Here is a 14,116-nt window from a genome sequence, read left to right as displayed (position 1 = left end):
ATAAATGGATAAGAAACATCATGCTACGGATCTTATTGTCAAAATTATTCTTATTACAGGTTTATCCAAACGTACAGAAGTACTGGATCTGGTTGGGAAAGAAGATATAGTGGTTTAAGTGATAGCGACTTGGCGAACCATTCAAGATATAATACTAGAAGATCGTTTTCTCCCGAAAAAGAGCGAGAGAGGGATCCTTTAGGGCTAGTGGATTTCGATAGTGATATGGAAAGTGTGGCATCAGTAACTAGCAGCGCTTTTTCAACACAGTCAGAAAGACCTCGAGGAACAAGAGGATTGGGGTGAGTGAAGTCTATGTTAACAATATTTAATAACGTGTTAAATGATTGTGATATACGAGATTTGTCTCAGTGGAATGGATCTAACTGCAACTCAATTTGCTATGGCCAAAAATTGTAATTAAATAGCGAACATGTTCGATGATTTTCGATGTGGATTAAACCAAACAATGAACGCCACCTAGTACGAACATTTCGTTTCAACTCATGCCATTCATCATCAACAGTAGCAATAAATTGTTTGATCTTTTCTCTACAGACTACAGAAATAGAGAAATGACTGTAGATTTTGAAAATTTTCCAAAATTCATTGCTTGCTTCACGGTATTGTAAATTATATGTGCGTGAAAATTTCCCTGCGCCATTTTAGCAACTACTTGCTCAAAATGTCTATGAAAAGAATGGTAAATATCAAACTTCACATTAGTATTGACTGTACTTAAATCAGACACTTTATCAAAGGAAATGATAACATTAAACATTCCATTTGCAGAATTATCGCAATATCAAATTAGAGATCAATTCGCATCGACTTGTTTGCGTTGGATACCGCATATTTTGACAATCGCTCGTTTCGTTTGGTGCAAATAAACTAGACAAAAATCGATTGTATGGGTTTTTCAAGACGAGCCAAATCCATCAAAAATTCTTCACGCACGAAGCAAATGATGATCTGTTTTTTTCCAAATTACTGGACATATCACCACCGTTCCATGAGATCATCGTAGAATAGTCAATTCTCATTGGTACACCAGCATTTTTTTTACCAGAAGTGTTTGAAAAAATCAGAGAATCAATAGCAGAAGACGAATCATTCCGCGTCAAGACAATGCGACCTCTTACAAATCAGTTTGAACAATCAGAACTGATGAGTTATTCGCCATTTAGTCCTTGTTTGACACCTAATTATTTCTTCTTATACACTCAGATCAAAATAAATTGGAGTGGAATGAAAAAAAATGTTTCTAGAACATCAAATCCAACAACCATCGACCTGCTTAGTGCGACAACACTCGTTGCGGCTTTGTGAGCTGCTAGACGAATTACCTCCGATCCCAGATCCCAAATCATAACAGGAGCTGGAAACTTCCTTTTGCCTGTGAAGCTTCAGCTCTTCTCCGGCATTTTAACCAACTAGTTCACCATTGGTGTTATCCACAGTTCTCTTACATTCCCATATTCTAGTCCTCTACTTTCAAGTCATTATTTATCTATCATTGTCCAACTTAGGGTTGTTTATTCTCCCTGTAGGCTCCTGTATTCGTTTCGACCACCTGGCGCACTATGCAGTACGCGTTTTTGAGAATATATCGCGGCCGATAAACAGTTCATTCAACTCAAGTTGGCTCTTACATTTATTTTCTTAACTACTAATGTTTCGAACGCAATCTCTTAGTAAATCATCTTCATATATGTTTAGATTAACCACGCTATATAACCGTCCAGTGAAACTCGAAAAGTTCTACTCTATCAAAGTTATTTGAGAAAATACTATCGAGCGATGTACAATTTTTTAACCCCAGATTAAAAGAGCTCCGGGAGTTTTCGGTGTACTGCCGTGATGTATTCGAAAGTTCTCACGAAACTTTCAATATGCATTTCCAGACTGCAGTTGTTGAAATCAGAATTTTTATTACGGAAAAGTTTGTTAAAAAGGATTTTCCATCACCGAAAGGAAAAATGTCGCTTCAGATTTATTTAAAAAAATAATATGATTGAATTAGCGAGGCATTTCTCGATTCGTCTCGGTTTTCTCAAAGATTGATTGAATATTTATATTGAATAACAAGACATGATGAAAAAGAAACAAACAAACTGTTGACAAACAAATCAGAATAGCCGTTGTTCTTATTCACATTAGAGTCGTTTTTTTTTGTTCCCTCGCAAAATTGAGAAATATTTCAAAAGAGAAATGAACTTGTTTTTCATCCGGCGTATTTTTTTCCGATCTGATGAATAATTTGAAAACAAAGTCATCAGGTAGCTCAAACCAGGTAATTCTGCGGCCATTCTCGTACTCTAGTTTTTAATTTATTTAAAAATACAAGACATAAAACTAGTCAGAAGACGATATCGAGACTAAATTTAGATTTTTTAAAAGTATCGTCTCACACCTTAACAATTCAATTGAAACTAACGATAATTCTCTTGACATTAACACTAAAAAGATGTAGTATAGATGAAATTGAGTTAATAAACCTTTTAATGGTTCTAATATTATTAGCACTGAATACGGCTATAGGACGATGAATTCGAGAAGTACTAGAGACAGAGACCATGAGCCCAGGGAACCCATAGAGCCTCTCGATCCGCACCATAACTATCATTTGAGCAACAATCTTCACCATCATCACCACCACCATCGTCATCATAGAGATGGTAGCGTCAAAAGGGGGCAGTTCACCAGGAGTTTATCGAATACGGAACCGCCTATGGAAGAAAAAACCGGTAAGCATCAGTTCAGTGCATTCATTAAATTTTTGATTCGAGAGGATATGTGCTTTTTGGAAAGGATTTACTTTAGAGTTACAGCTTCCTCATCATTTAGATTAACTATTTTTCTTAATCGGTTGGGGTTTTAATAGATGTCTTCATTTTTCACCTTATCATTTTTAATTGTTTCGATATTTCAAGCCTACATCATTTTTACGTTTAAGAAATATTGAAAAAACGACGTGATTAAGTAGAATCTGGTAGATGCCCAATTTCAGGAAAAATCTGGTGGATTTTCCCAGGAAAAGTTCCATAAGCTATACTACAAGGCTTTAGAAATATTTATAACTGGTTCTAAGTGAAAATATATTGAATTTTTCATAGGACATCGACGCAGTAAGAAGAAGAAAACAGGAAGAATCTCCAGATCTAACGTCTAACATTATTTTATATTATTGTAATGTTTTTCTTATTCTTTTACACTTTTTCTATCGGTGGGGTGAATTTATAAACACTGTCTCTCACCTATTTAATTAATTTAAGCACTTATAATAAAATTAGATACCTCAATCCGATAAATAAACTCGTATTTATATCCATATTTGTTCTAAAGAAAAACATTGTAAACAAATCGCCGCTGTGATAAAACCAAAAATCAAAAGTACCGCGAATCCGCTAAATTTTAGAATTCCATTATAACTAGACTATACCGGCTTCACAGACTATATCATGGACGAGTTTTTAACATTATTTTGCTGTGTTTTTGTTGTATATCGGATTCATTTACTGCTTGATCCTCCTTTTTCTTCCGTTGTTTTTATTTGTACGCACTACAAGGTTTTTATCAATTATTTTTGATGTTCTGGTCGTTTTTTTCTAATATAAAAGTGACTATGTAGCAGAATAAACTTTTCTATTCATACTGGGTGAATCATTAATGAGTGAAATGTTTGTTGAATGATTTAAAAAACGGAAAATGACTGGGCATAATAATGTTTTAAATACAGAAATGCGAAGTATGCTTTATGACCAGGCGAAAGAAAATTTTCGCAATAGTTAGATACCATGGGATGTCTAAACGAAAAATATTAGGACCTAAACATATTTCTGCCGAAGCTGGTCTATAGATTTTTTGCTAGAGACTGCGAGCGTCGATTTTTTTGCTCAAAGTGTATATAAAGAATTTAGGTTTGAAAAAAGCGGAGGCGTAGGTTTCAAAAATTATTTTCGTAGTCACGTATTTTTATTTGTGTTTCAGATGGCAGTTTAAGCGATACCGCCGTCAGCCACCTTCACGGTCTTGAAGTCCCCCAAAAAGACATGAATCGAAAAGACAGTCCTCGTGACAGAGACAGGGATAGGACGGGTCAATTTGTTGGTCTTAATAAAAAGAGTAATTCGACTAGCCAATTATCAGCAACAGGTAAGGAGTGAATATTTCGAAATCACATACTTTGCGAGAACTAAATGTGCGTCTTTGGTAATTAGTAATTGGTTTGATTTTATTCCTCTTGAATACATTTTCTCTATAAGCCAATTTAATTGAGTTGTTTGAAATATTTCATTCTTATTTTGCCAGTCTCATTCTTGGAGTAATTTATATTGAATTCCATAAATATATTTCGTTTTAACTGTTCGGAATTCGAGTAAAGAAAATCCGAGTTAGGTATCTAAATTTGCGAAACTAATTACAAGTGATTTCAATGTGAAAAAATTTATTTTGGAACTGATGTTTTCCATTTCCATTGTTCATTTTTATCATGTATAAAGCAAGCACAAAATAATAAACCCGATTAGTTCGAGTGGTGCCTGCCGTTTGGAGATGCCTCTGGATATTGATCTTGAACTGCTGTAGGTCGGGAAAGACGTACTTGGGTAGATGATTCCGCAGACTTGTACTTCTCTGAAGAAAAGAGTCCCGATAAATTAACGTTCGCAGGGGAAATCGGGATCCACGAGCCACGTCTGTCTATCGAGTAGGTGGAAAACAATCTACCATGGTAATATCGGTAAAACAAAATCAGTTCAACGACATATTTTGAGTGTTCTTTTTCCCACAATGACCATATTATCGGGTGATGATTCAACTTTTTCATTTTTATAAATTTAATTTTTAAAAAAAAAAAACGACTTATAATAATTTTTCTTTTTGTTCAGTTTTACTTTCAGTATTTGTTCTGTTGGATTTTTCCTGAATTATTGATTTCTCAAAATTCCAATCTGAAAAATGCTACAACTTCCATCCATCGAGATGTTTTCTTCTTCTTCTTCAACATAAAATGTACCATTTTGAACAAATCAAAAGGAGTTTCAGCCATTTTGAATCGAAATTAATATCGTTGCGAATCAAACTTTATACTGCACACATTTTTATCCTATAATGCAAAACAATGTTTCGTGGTTAAACGTAAAACACTGTGTCGAATACTCCAAATTTCAATTTCTCACGTGTCTATATTATTAATAACAACTTAATTATTTTGGCGTGGAATATTCATATTAGATAAGTGTTAGAATAGATTCTACTGTCTCTTTTATTGACGTGTACGCTCTTTTCCTTTTTATTTTACCTTTAAAAATCCATCCAAGGTCGAAAAAGAAGAATGGGCTTCGGAAAACGAGGAAAAACTTCGTTTACTGTACTTAGATCCGAAGAAGTTTTACCTGGTGATGTGAGATTAGCGAAGCAAGGATCTTCTGCTTCGAGCGATGGTGAAGGATCAGCTGACGGTGACAGGTCTCGATAATATTACGAACATCCTTTACAATAAACATTCCCAGAAGGATTAAAATATATATGAATCAATTATGTGACAATTTGTTCTCATTATAACTTCAAAATTTGATTCGAAAGTTCATTTAGATCAGTAATCGTACTATGAGAATGACACTCATGCGTATATTGGGAAAAATATTTCAAAAAACACAACAGATACCTTTCAAGTGTTGTCCTCTTCAACGTTGAACTCCTACCTTCAATTCCGAATGATTTTTTACGTAAATTAGGCGAAAATGATATCAAATTTTTGATAATCCAGCTTATACGAAATGAGTTCAATTCTAAGCAGGCCACTTGAAACTTTTTGTTCAATTTTTAAATTGAAACGAAACTGTATCAAAGTCTTGGTATAGTTGGTGTATGGGAAATGAAAAACATCGCCAAAGTGAACATTTCAAATGCAAAATATCCAGAAAATCACATCCGTATATATTCCGCAAATTTAAGGAACATGGCACAGTCCTGAAGCTACAGGACACATATTTTAAGCCAGGGTAAAAAATTGCATTTGGAGATTGCATTTCCAAGAAGATCCACTTTGGTCAACGGTTTCGTTTCGAGTTAATATGATGAATGAATGAAAGAATTTTTTGGAAATAATATTATCCAAGTGCTGGTATTCTTCATCTTTAGATCTTCGAAAATTCTTCACCGATGGATCCGGATATAATACCCATTTCTTGGCGAATGGATCCGTCGTTCTTGGTTTATTCATATATCCTCGACTTATAAGAAAACCCCATAAAAAATCAGCTAGAAATAGTTTTCTGTAGAGTATTGAATCACCAAGTGCATTCTCGAAACTATACGTGTCATGGAGAAAGTCTTTAGGGTTTCATTGGAGAGTTTTCTCTTGACCAAAATCTGCAATTTGTTTGTCAACACGTCCATCTAAGTGAAAGGGAGAGAAAAATGTTGTTTATGCGTAAACTTCCTGAATCTTCCCGGTCAAATTCTTTCGAATGTAATATTCAATTCAATATTTATTCTCGTGAATTAAGGATTCGAAATTATGAACTTGCCTTTGCAATCATCATCCATCAAGTATTGTATGTATAGAGATGGAATCATTAGCGGATCTTTGATGGGAATTGATATAAGATTTAGATTAAATATTTCGAAATTATTGGTATATATTATGTACTAAAGGGGCTTTATTAGTATTTTCAATTATATGAAAATTTTTCCCTCATATATTTTAATTGTTCTGGGAATGATAACTCCATTTTTGAAACGCCCCGATATGTTTTCATGACAAATTTTCGAAAGTACCTTCCATCAAAATCAAATTTCTAATTGTTGTCTTTATATAATACAAAAAATAAACGCCTTTATAATAAATTATATTCACTTTAAAGAAAATAAATTAACAACAGAAAGATTTCAGTACAAATATTTCTGTTGTTAATTCATTACTTGGTGATTATATCTTGTAACAAAAAAAGAAATTCCACTCATTTGTAGATTTTTATAACTTTTAACAGTAATATTGACTTAACAAAACTCTCTTCGAAGAAATATAACTTCAAACGCTCCGTTTTGAGCGTACATCAAGTTAACTTAATCAAAATAATGGCTCGAGGTATACCGCCATCTATTAAAAAAAATCGGAACATAATTTTCAGACTAAGACGTATAGGAATCTATGCAAGATGAAAGGGTTTCCTTTTGAACGATAATAAAAAAATAATAGAGAAGTTGACAGCTATCTAAAATTCAGAAGATGATATGACAACAAAGAATATAAACATGAACATAAAGGAAATAAATATAAATAATATGAATGACAAAACCGAAGAAATTAGTGACAGAATTAGAGGACTATGATTTAAATTGGAAATTACAGTGAAAAAGGAAAGTTTTTTCTGCCATTTTCTGCAGATTTAGCCCTCTTTGAATAGCTGTTGATTCCGAAACTCAAAAACTTTTGTTTGGTGAACGATTTTTTTAGGATAATGAAGATATATATGCGACAAATCATTGATTTACGGAGAGACACATAAATGCTAGAATATCGATATGGAAAATATGGAGGAATAGTGTTACAACAAGCCTACATAAAAACAACATACAGATATGGAAGGAAATAGGGAAAACTGTAACAGGATTTTCGAAACATATAACATCACTCAATAAGTCGAGCGACTGACACACAGATGGCGCTGCCATTGTCAAATCCATATGACGTTTATGAAGTACCAACTTTCAAAAGACTATGTGTCAAATTTCGTGACATTCCGATTAGTCAGACATAAATGACAGTCATTGAAGTGAAGCTACTTTAGTTATTTTTAATACAATGGATTTAAAAAATTCCGTGTATTGATTTATCATTGCTTCTTGATGAAAAAAATATGACAAAAACTCAGCAATGGCATCAATAGTGATATCCGGACCATTTGCTAGTGGTTTGTTGAATTAAACGTGGTCCTACAGACACCAATCTTGGTACACGTTCTGGTTGTCCAATTGCGGTGGTTACTCCAGATAACATCAAAAAATTGGTTATATCAAATCTTAAATTGAAATTGCTTGATATAGATGAGGTCGTAAAGATGTCAGGAGGCAGTGGGCTGATAATTATGCATGAGCATTTGATCATGAGAAAGTTGTGGGTGCCGCGTTTACTCACAGTCGATTTTTTGCATCGATATGTGACAATGGACGAAATATGGATCCGTCACTTCACTTCGGAATTAAAACGATCATAATCCGAGTGGTCTGTAGCCTGTGAACCACGTTCGAAGCGTCCAAAGGCACAACAGTCAGTTGGAAAGGTTATGACTTCAGTATTTGGGGATGCGCTTGGAATATGGTTCATCGACTGTCTCCATAAGGGAGAGACAATCAATAGAGAGTTGTTAGATCATTTTAATTCAAAATAAAGGAAAAACGGCCTCATATGTCGAAGAAAAAACTACTGTTTCATCAAGACTAATGCGCCGATTCACAAGTCGATGGTAACGATGGTTAAATTGAACGAATTACAGTTCTAATTGTTTCCTCGTCCACCGTATAGTCCGTATCTAGCTACCCCTGACTACTCGCTATTCGCCGGTAAGAAATTCAGCTGAAATGAAGGAGCAATTGCTGAAATTAAAGCCTATTTTGAGGCAATAGACAAATTTTTTTATGAGCACGGCATCGAGAAGTTAGAGAAGCGTTGGAATGATCATACTGATGAATAAAATCGATTTTTGACAAAAAAATGTGTTTTTCTTAGTAAGTCACACGACTTATTGAGTGATTTGGTAGCCAATCGTCTTTTGGTGTCTGTGATTCTGATGGATATTTGTAGTTAAATCCTCAAACAAATGATATTTATATACGAACTTACAATGTACATGATTTTCAAAGGGATTTTGATACAATGTATCATTCTGTAGAGTTGATGATAGTGATGTTCCAGCCTGAAGTATTTTCCCTCGTCTATAAGCAACTCTAAAAATTAGTCAACATGCTTATTATACAAACTTAAAAAAAAAAACGAGAAGTTTAAAAATTAACAGTATTTGGAAATCATTACTCTTGGACATATTTATTTCATTGATTGTTTCTAGTATCTGGGCGTTTCGTACATTCAATTTCCAAGACCCATTTTACCTTTTCCCTCAAGAAGAGCAAACACGTAGATAGGTACATAGAGAAATAAGAAGAAATTAGTCTATCAATATAAGATACTCTATTGAAACTCTTTAATTTCCAAAAATAGTAGACGTCTATATCTATTGTAGCGATCACTTCTATCTCATTTAAGTGAGTACCAAAACGTAAAACAATAAGGTATATGGACTAGTGAACAATAAGCGTTTCTATTTTTTTTTTTTTTCAAAATAGCGTAGGTAGCTGCATTTGGAACGATATAGAATAGATATTTCTAATTCCTAGGATATAAAGTGCTTTTTATAACATCTTAGTAGACATGTTTTGCTATAGTGCTTGAATAGAAACTTATTTCTCAATACGGAGGAACAGCATGATTTTGAGGTTAAATCATTTCAGTCTTTCTTTATACGAATAATGTCTTAAAAACCGTGATTTCTACGGATTTATCGACTCCAAAAGTGTTTTAAAACTAGATATAGTAATCTGAAATCGATCAATCGAAATATCGATTGCTCGAACCCAATAAATCGATATATGATGTACGGAAACGATTCAGTGGATCGATATATATGTTGAAAATCGATTGTTATATAATTTTTTTTATCACGGAACCGCTTCGATCCCAGCTTAAAGACTATTGGTGTTAAAAAGATATCAAGCCATCGGAACTAAAATCTATATTATCTATTTTTTTAACTTTCCAATACACATTTAGAAAATGAATGTTTTCTTTTATACCTGATACCAAATAATTTTTACTATCGATTTTCCTTGAATTAGACTTCGTTTTTCGATGAATCGATTCACCAGGTTACGATTCGAATCGATTCAAAAATCGAAGCAAAAAAAAGGAAATTTATCGGCAAATCTGCGGGGAATACGGATACAATTCTGTAAGTTATTCAATGATTAGAACATGGGTCCAATGAAGAACGTCATCAAGTGCTCTCTAATGATTTGGTTCAAGCAATTGAAGAGGAGCTCAAGCAAAACCGTAGATGCACAATTAGTGCCGTCACAGTCACTAATTGTTACTAAAAAACTGGAATTGGTCGTTGGGTCCCCAAAATTCTTATTGAACAACACATGAAACAACGGATGGACAATGCACTTTAGTTTTATGATTAGAAAATGAAAAATTTTTGGAAAAACCAAGCTCCATACCCTTTTTATACGAAGTTTCGTCGAGCTCGTCAAAATAACCTTTAACTGCCTGCATCACTTCTTCATTGTTGACCATCAAACAATTTTTCAAAGTCTGGAAACAGAAAATAATCCTAGGGGGCTAAATCTGGCGAAAAGGCTGCATGAGGTAGCGATTCATTATTTTTAGCCATTGGTGTGTGGTTTAGTTTATTGTGCTGATGAAACGACACTTTCTTTCTGCCCAAATAGGCTGTTTACAAGTTCGCATAATGATATTTTTTCCTTTTTCGAGATAGTCAGTGAAAAATATTCCACGCATGTCCCAAAACACCTTTGCCTACAGATGGAACGATCTTTGCTTTCTTTGGAGCTGGTCCTGGAGCTGTTTTTGTTCCATTGTGAGCAAACGCAGCACCCATCCTACGCACAGCTTTCTCTTATCCAATTTTCAGTTAATAAGCGATATACCGTACTGTTTGAAATGCCTACCATATCTGCTAGCTCGCGCATTACTAGTCGACGATCATCCAGTACCAATTTGTGGATTTTCTTCAACCACAACAACACTTTATTGCTTAAGATGAAGCACTATAGATTCTGAAGTATAGAGCTGGAGCTGTTTGAATCTTATTCAGAAAATCGACAGCGGGACGTAAGTTACAACAGCTGTTAATCTAGTCTGGTCTTGGTGAGCGATAGAGTCCTTCAGGGTTCTTATATCTTGGTTTGTTTCAAATAATTTACCAAAAGTAATCACATTAGATTTGATAAAATTTCATCACAGCTTTTTGCAATGAGACAATTGTCCTCCTCTATTGGTAGAAATTGCATTACGCGCGTGCTTTGATCCACACTCATCTGGTTTATGGGACAACTCCAACAAAGTCCAAAGGGTTTCTACTGTTCACAAGACGTATTATTCCCAATGCAAGAAGTCGAGTACATTGCCTCGGAATTTGGGATCCTGCCATTGCCTTGCATGTATATATTGAAGACACCCTTTCTGATGTTCAAAGATATACTACCAGGAGTGCGGATAGTACAATTTTCTAGGTTATATCCAGCATAATATAACAAACTTGACGTTAGACTGTATAAGAAGTTTCTACATTCGCATACTGATGAGAAAATGAAAAATACGAAACGAAATTGTTTTCATGCAGTTGGAGACTAGATGTTTTCCAATTTGTTTAAATTTTCTACTTCATTATATTGCTTAATAATTTACTATCAATAAAATAAATAATACGTATCGTAATTGCTAGAGATTCTTCCTAAATCCACACTGAATAATAATTGTTAATACAAGATGATGAAAAAATCAACTTTCAGATATTGAGAAATAAGTTTAAATTATATTAAGAACGCATTCATCCAATTATCTTATAAAATATTTCAATATTTGATCGATTCAAATGAATATTGAAATATTTTAAATTCACTCACCAAGAGCACTCAATACTCAATACGATTAACATTATGTGCTTTTACCACTCACGTCATCGATCTGCTTAAGCTAAATTATAAGGTGACAGTTATTCTTGCAGAGCTGAAAATCCACAAAGAAAACGGATGTAATATGAAAATTTTCATTAGTATGATCATTTGTGTCTTTTTGATGATAGGTCGCGCTCTTCGATGATTGGCACAGTCTTTCCTGGTTAGCTCAATCAACCGGAAGTTATGGTCATTTTTCAGCTTCAGCTTCAGCTCTTGTAAATTCTTATTGTCTAATTCTTGGGAGATATCTTAAGGCGATTAGTATTTGTCGCGCGCTGGTGTTCTGCTAGACTTCAAACATTTCGTGATGACTCTGGGTGGTGCATCCATACGTTGTAGATTATGTGGTGGGTTGACCATCACTTCCAATTTGTCCCCAAACTATTCTTTTACATTTTACGTCCAGCAAGAGGTGGTTGATGGGATTCTTGATTGATAGTTTTCTGTCCAGAATGATAATTTAATATTTTTACCTAGTGGTGGTGGTTTTTTGTCCCGTGATGTCCAAATATGCAAAAATCAAGCTTCCGGGTGTTTTCATTTGTTAATAATAACGCGGGGTCAAAAAATCAAAACATTTTTAGACAGCTTATGTCCTAGGTATAAACATCTCTGCTAGAAGTTTAGTTTAAAGTATGAAAAATGTAGAAAAAATCGAACCTCGTAGAGTTTCATGAACAAAATCAAGACCTGGAGAAATCGTTAATCAGTTTGTAAGAATGGGAATGGGAAGGCAGGATCTAGTAGAAAAGCAAAAAATGCAAAAGAAGAAGAGAGAACTTTGGTTAATGCGGCTTACGAAAAACTGGGAGTTAGATTGCGAAAATTAGGCAGAAAAAGCAACATTCCAAAGAAACAGAATACAAAAAACAAGATAATCGGCACCCAAGTATTCTGAGAAGCAACAAATGAAACAAAAACCAAAATTTGAAGTCTCAGTGACAACGAGTTTCCATCTGCTCAAGATTTAGAAATCATTATTTACGATGAGTCATATTTTACTTTTAACTAAAGTGACTTGGCCAATATTAAGACTTTCAAAAGATACAAAAAGTTTCGGAAATCTTCTTCAGCATAGATTTGTCCTTCTGGAAATTCTATAACCGTAAAAATCTATGGAAAATTTTATGTTTTGGCACTTACTCATTATGCAAAGAACGTTCTGAGAACTTTTGCGGAGTTGAATATTCTGTTTAGTTTCTAATTTGCTAATTAGACGTATATTTTGAAGTTTGGGAAGCAACTATACATGAAGAATTCCGAGCAAACTCTGGGAAACTTCAGATTCAGTACTTAAAAATTAGGAAAGCGAGCCGATTGGGCGCTGATTCAGTTTGTAATTATAGTAAAGTAATGTGCAAATAATTGAATTAAAACAAACAGTTTTTTATTCCCACACCCATAGTCCAGATCCGTCACAATTAGAAGACTTAAATGCAAGGATCAAACTCTTCTATAAATATTTATCTAAAACGTGAGAGGTAACTCGTAGAGCTGACAAATCTGTTGTGGTTTTCCACTTACCGAGAACAGTCGTTACTGTTTTTTTTTTCGTGTAAATTCATCTTTTTCTTTATACAGTTACCAACAACGAAGTTTAAAGAAAAAAACGTTGAATTTCCTCAAAAAATGAGAATATAGTGCATGGACTAAATTGCTTTCGCTTCAATAGATCTAAATTCTGTCCTTTATCACTGTGGTACTTAAGTACGACGCATTGGGTTTGTTCTACGGCTTTCTATTATTTCAATTCAATTCGAAAATTCTTTCTTATTATTGTATTGTCTTTATTATAGGTATTCCTATTCTGTTTATACTGTTTCTTCTGATTCTAGTACAATTTTAACCAGCATGATCTCGAAACTCTCGGTATCAAAATAATTTCGATATTCCAATGAATCCTTTTGGATTTGGATCATTAGATCGAGTATTGTGAAAATTTTTAGATATGTACTATGATACTATAATGTTTTTATTACGAATAAATTAATTATTGTTGATTATTTTTGAAAAAACGAAAAAAAAATATTGATAAAAGACGTAACCAACTGAAGTCCTATTGGTTTCATGGACGTGCAGACAGTGGGGTGCATAGGAAAAAGGTAAAAACAGCGGTTAGCAGCATACAACGATCACAGGAAGTGGTGCCTAGTATACCGTCTAGATCATCAGAAAGCAGTCAAAGAGCTTCTAGTTTGAACTCCATTTCTAGTTCTGAAGGATCTTCGTAAGTAGTTGCATGGATAGTAAATGCCCTTCTTTGACGCCATAGAACGTTTATGATGAAGATATTATTTTGAATTTTGTTATTTTTACCAGTATTATCATAATCATTTGAAAAATAATTACATTA

General features: G+C 33.9%; 1 protein-coding gene across 4 annotated transcripts in view; it reads left to right on the top strand.

The window, feature by feature from the left end:
• LOC130898210 (regulating synaptic membrane exocytosis protein 2) overlaps positions 1–14,116 on the top strand; it is a 68,844-nt gene that overhangs the window by 34,558 nt on the left and 20,170 nt on the right. For 2 of the 4 annotated variants that reach the window (XR_009059848.1, XM_057807314.1), the window contains exons 12-15: positions 60–302; positions 2,524–2,747; positions 3,991–4,155; positions 5,322–5,469. Coding sequence is in view for 3 of the 4 variants with exons in the window: in XM_057807314.1 (XP_057663297.1) it covers positions 60–302; positions 2,524–2,747; positions 3,991–4,155; positions 5,322–5,469 (780 nt within the window). In the remaining variant the exon portion in view is untranslated. Of the gene's footprint in view, positions 1–59; positions 303–2,523; positions 2,748–3,990; positions 4,156–5,321; positions 5,470–13,842; positions 13,991–14,116 lie in introns of all 4 variants that reach the window. The other 2 variants (XM_057807315.1, XM_057807316.1) reach the window with 1 other exon arrangement.

The sequence above is a fragment of the Diorhabda carinulata genome, chromosome 9 (genome assembly GCF_026250575.1).
Source record: "Diorhabda carinulata isolate Delta chromosome 9, icDioCari1.1, whole genome shotgun sequence".
Lineage (NCBI taxonomy): Eukaryota > Metazoa > Arthropoda > Insecta > Coleoptera > Chrysomelidae > Diorhabda > Diorhabda carinulata.
This window is presented reverse-complemented; position numbering and strand designations above follow the sequence as displayed.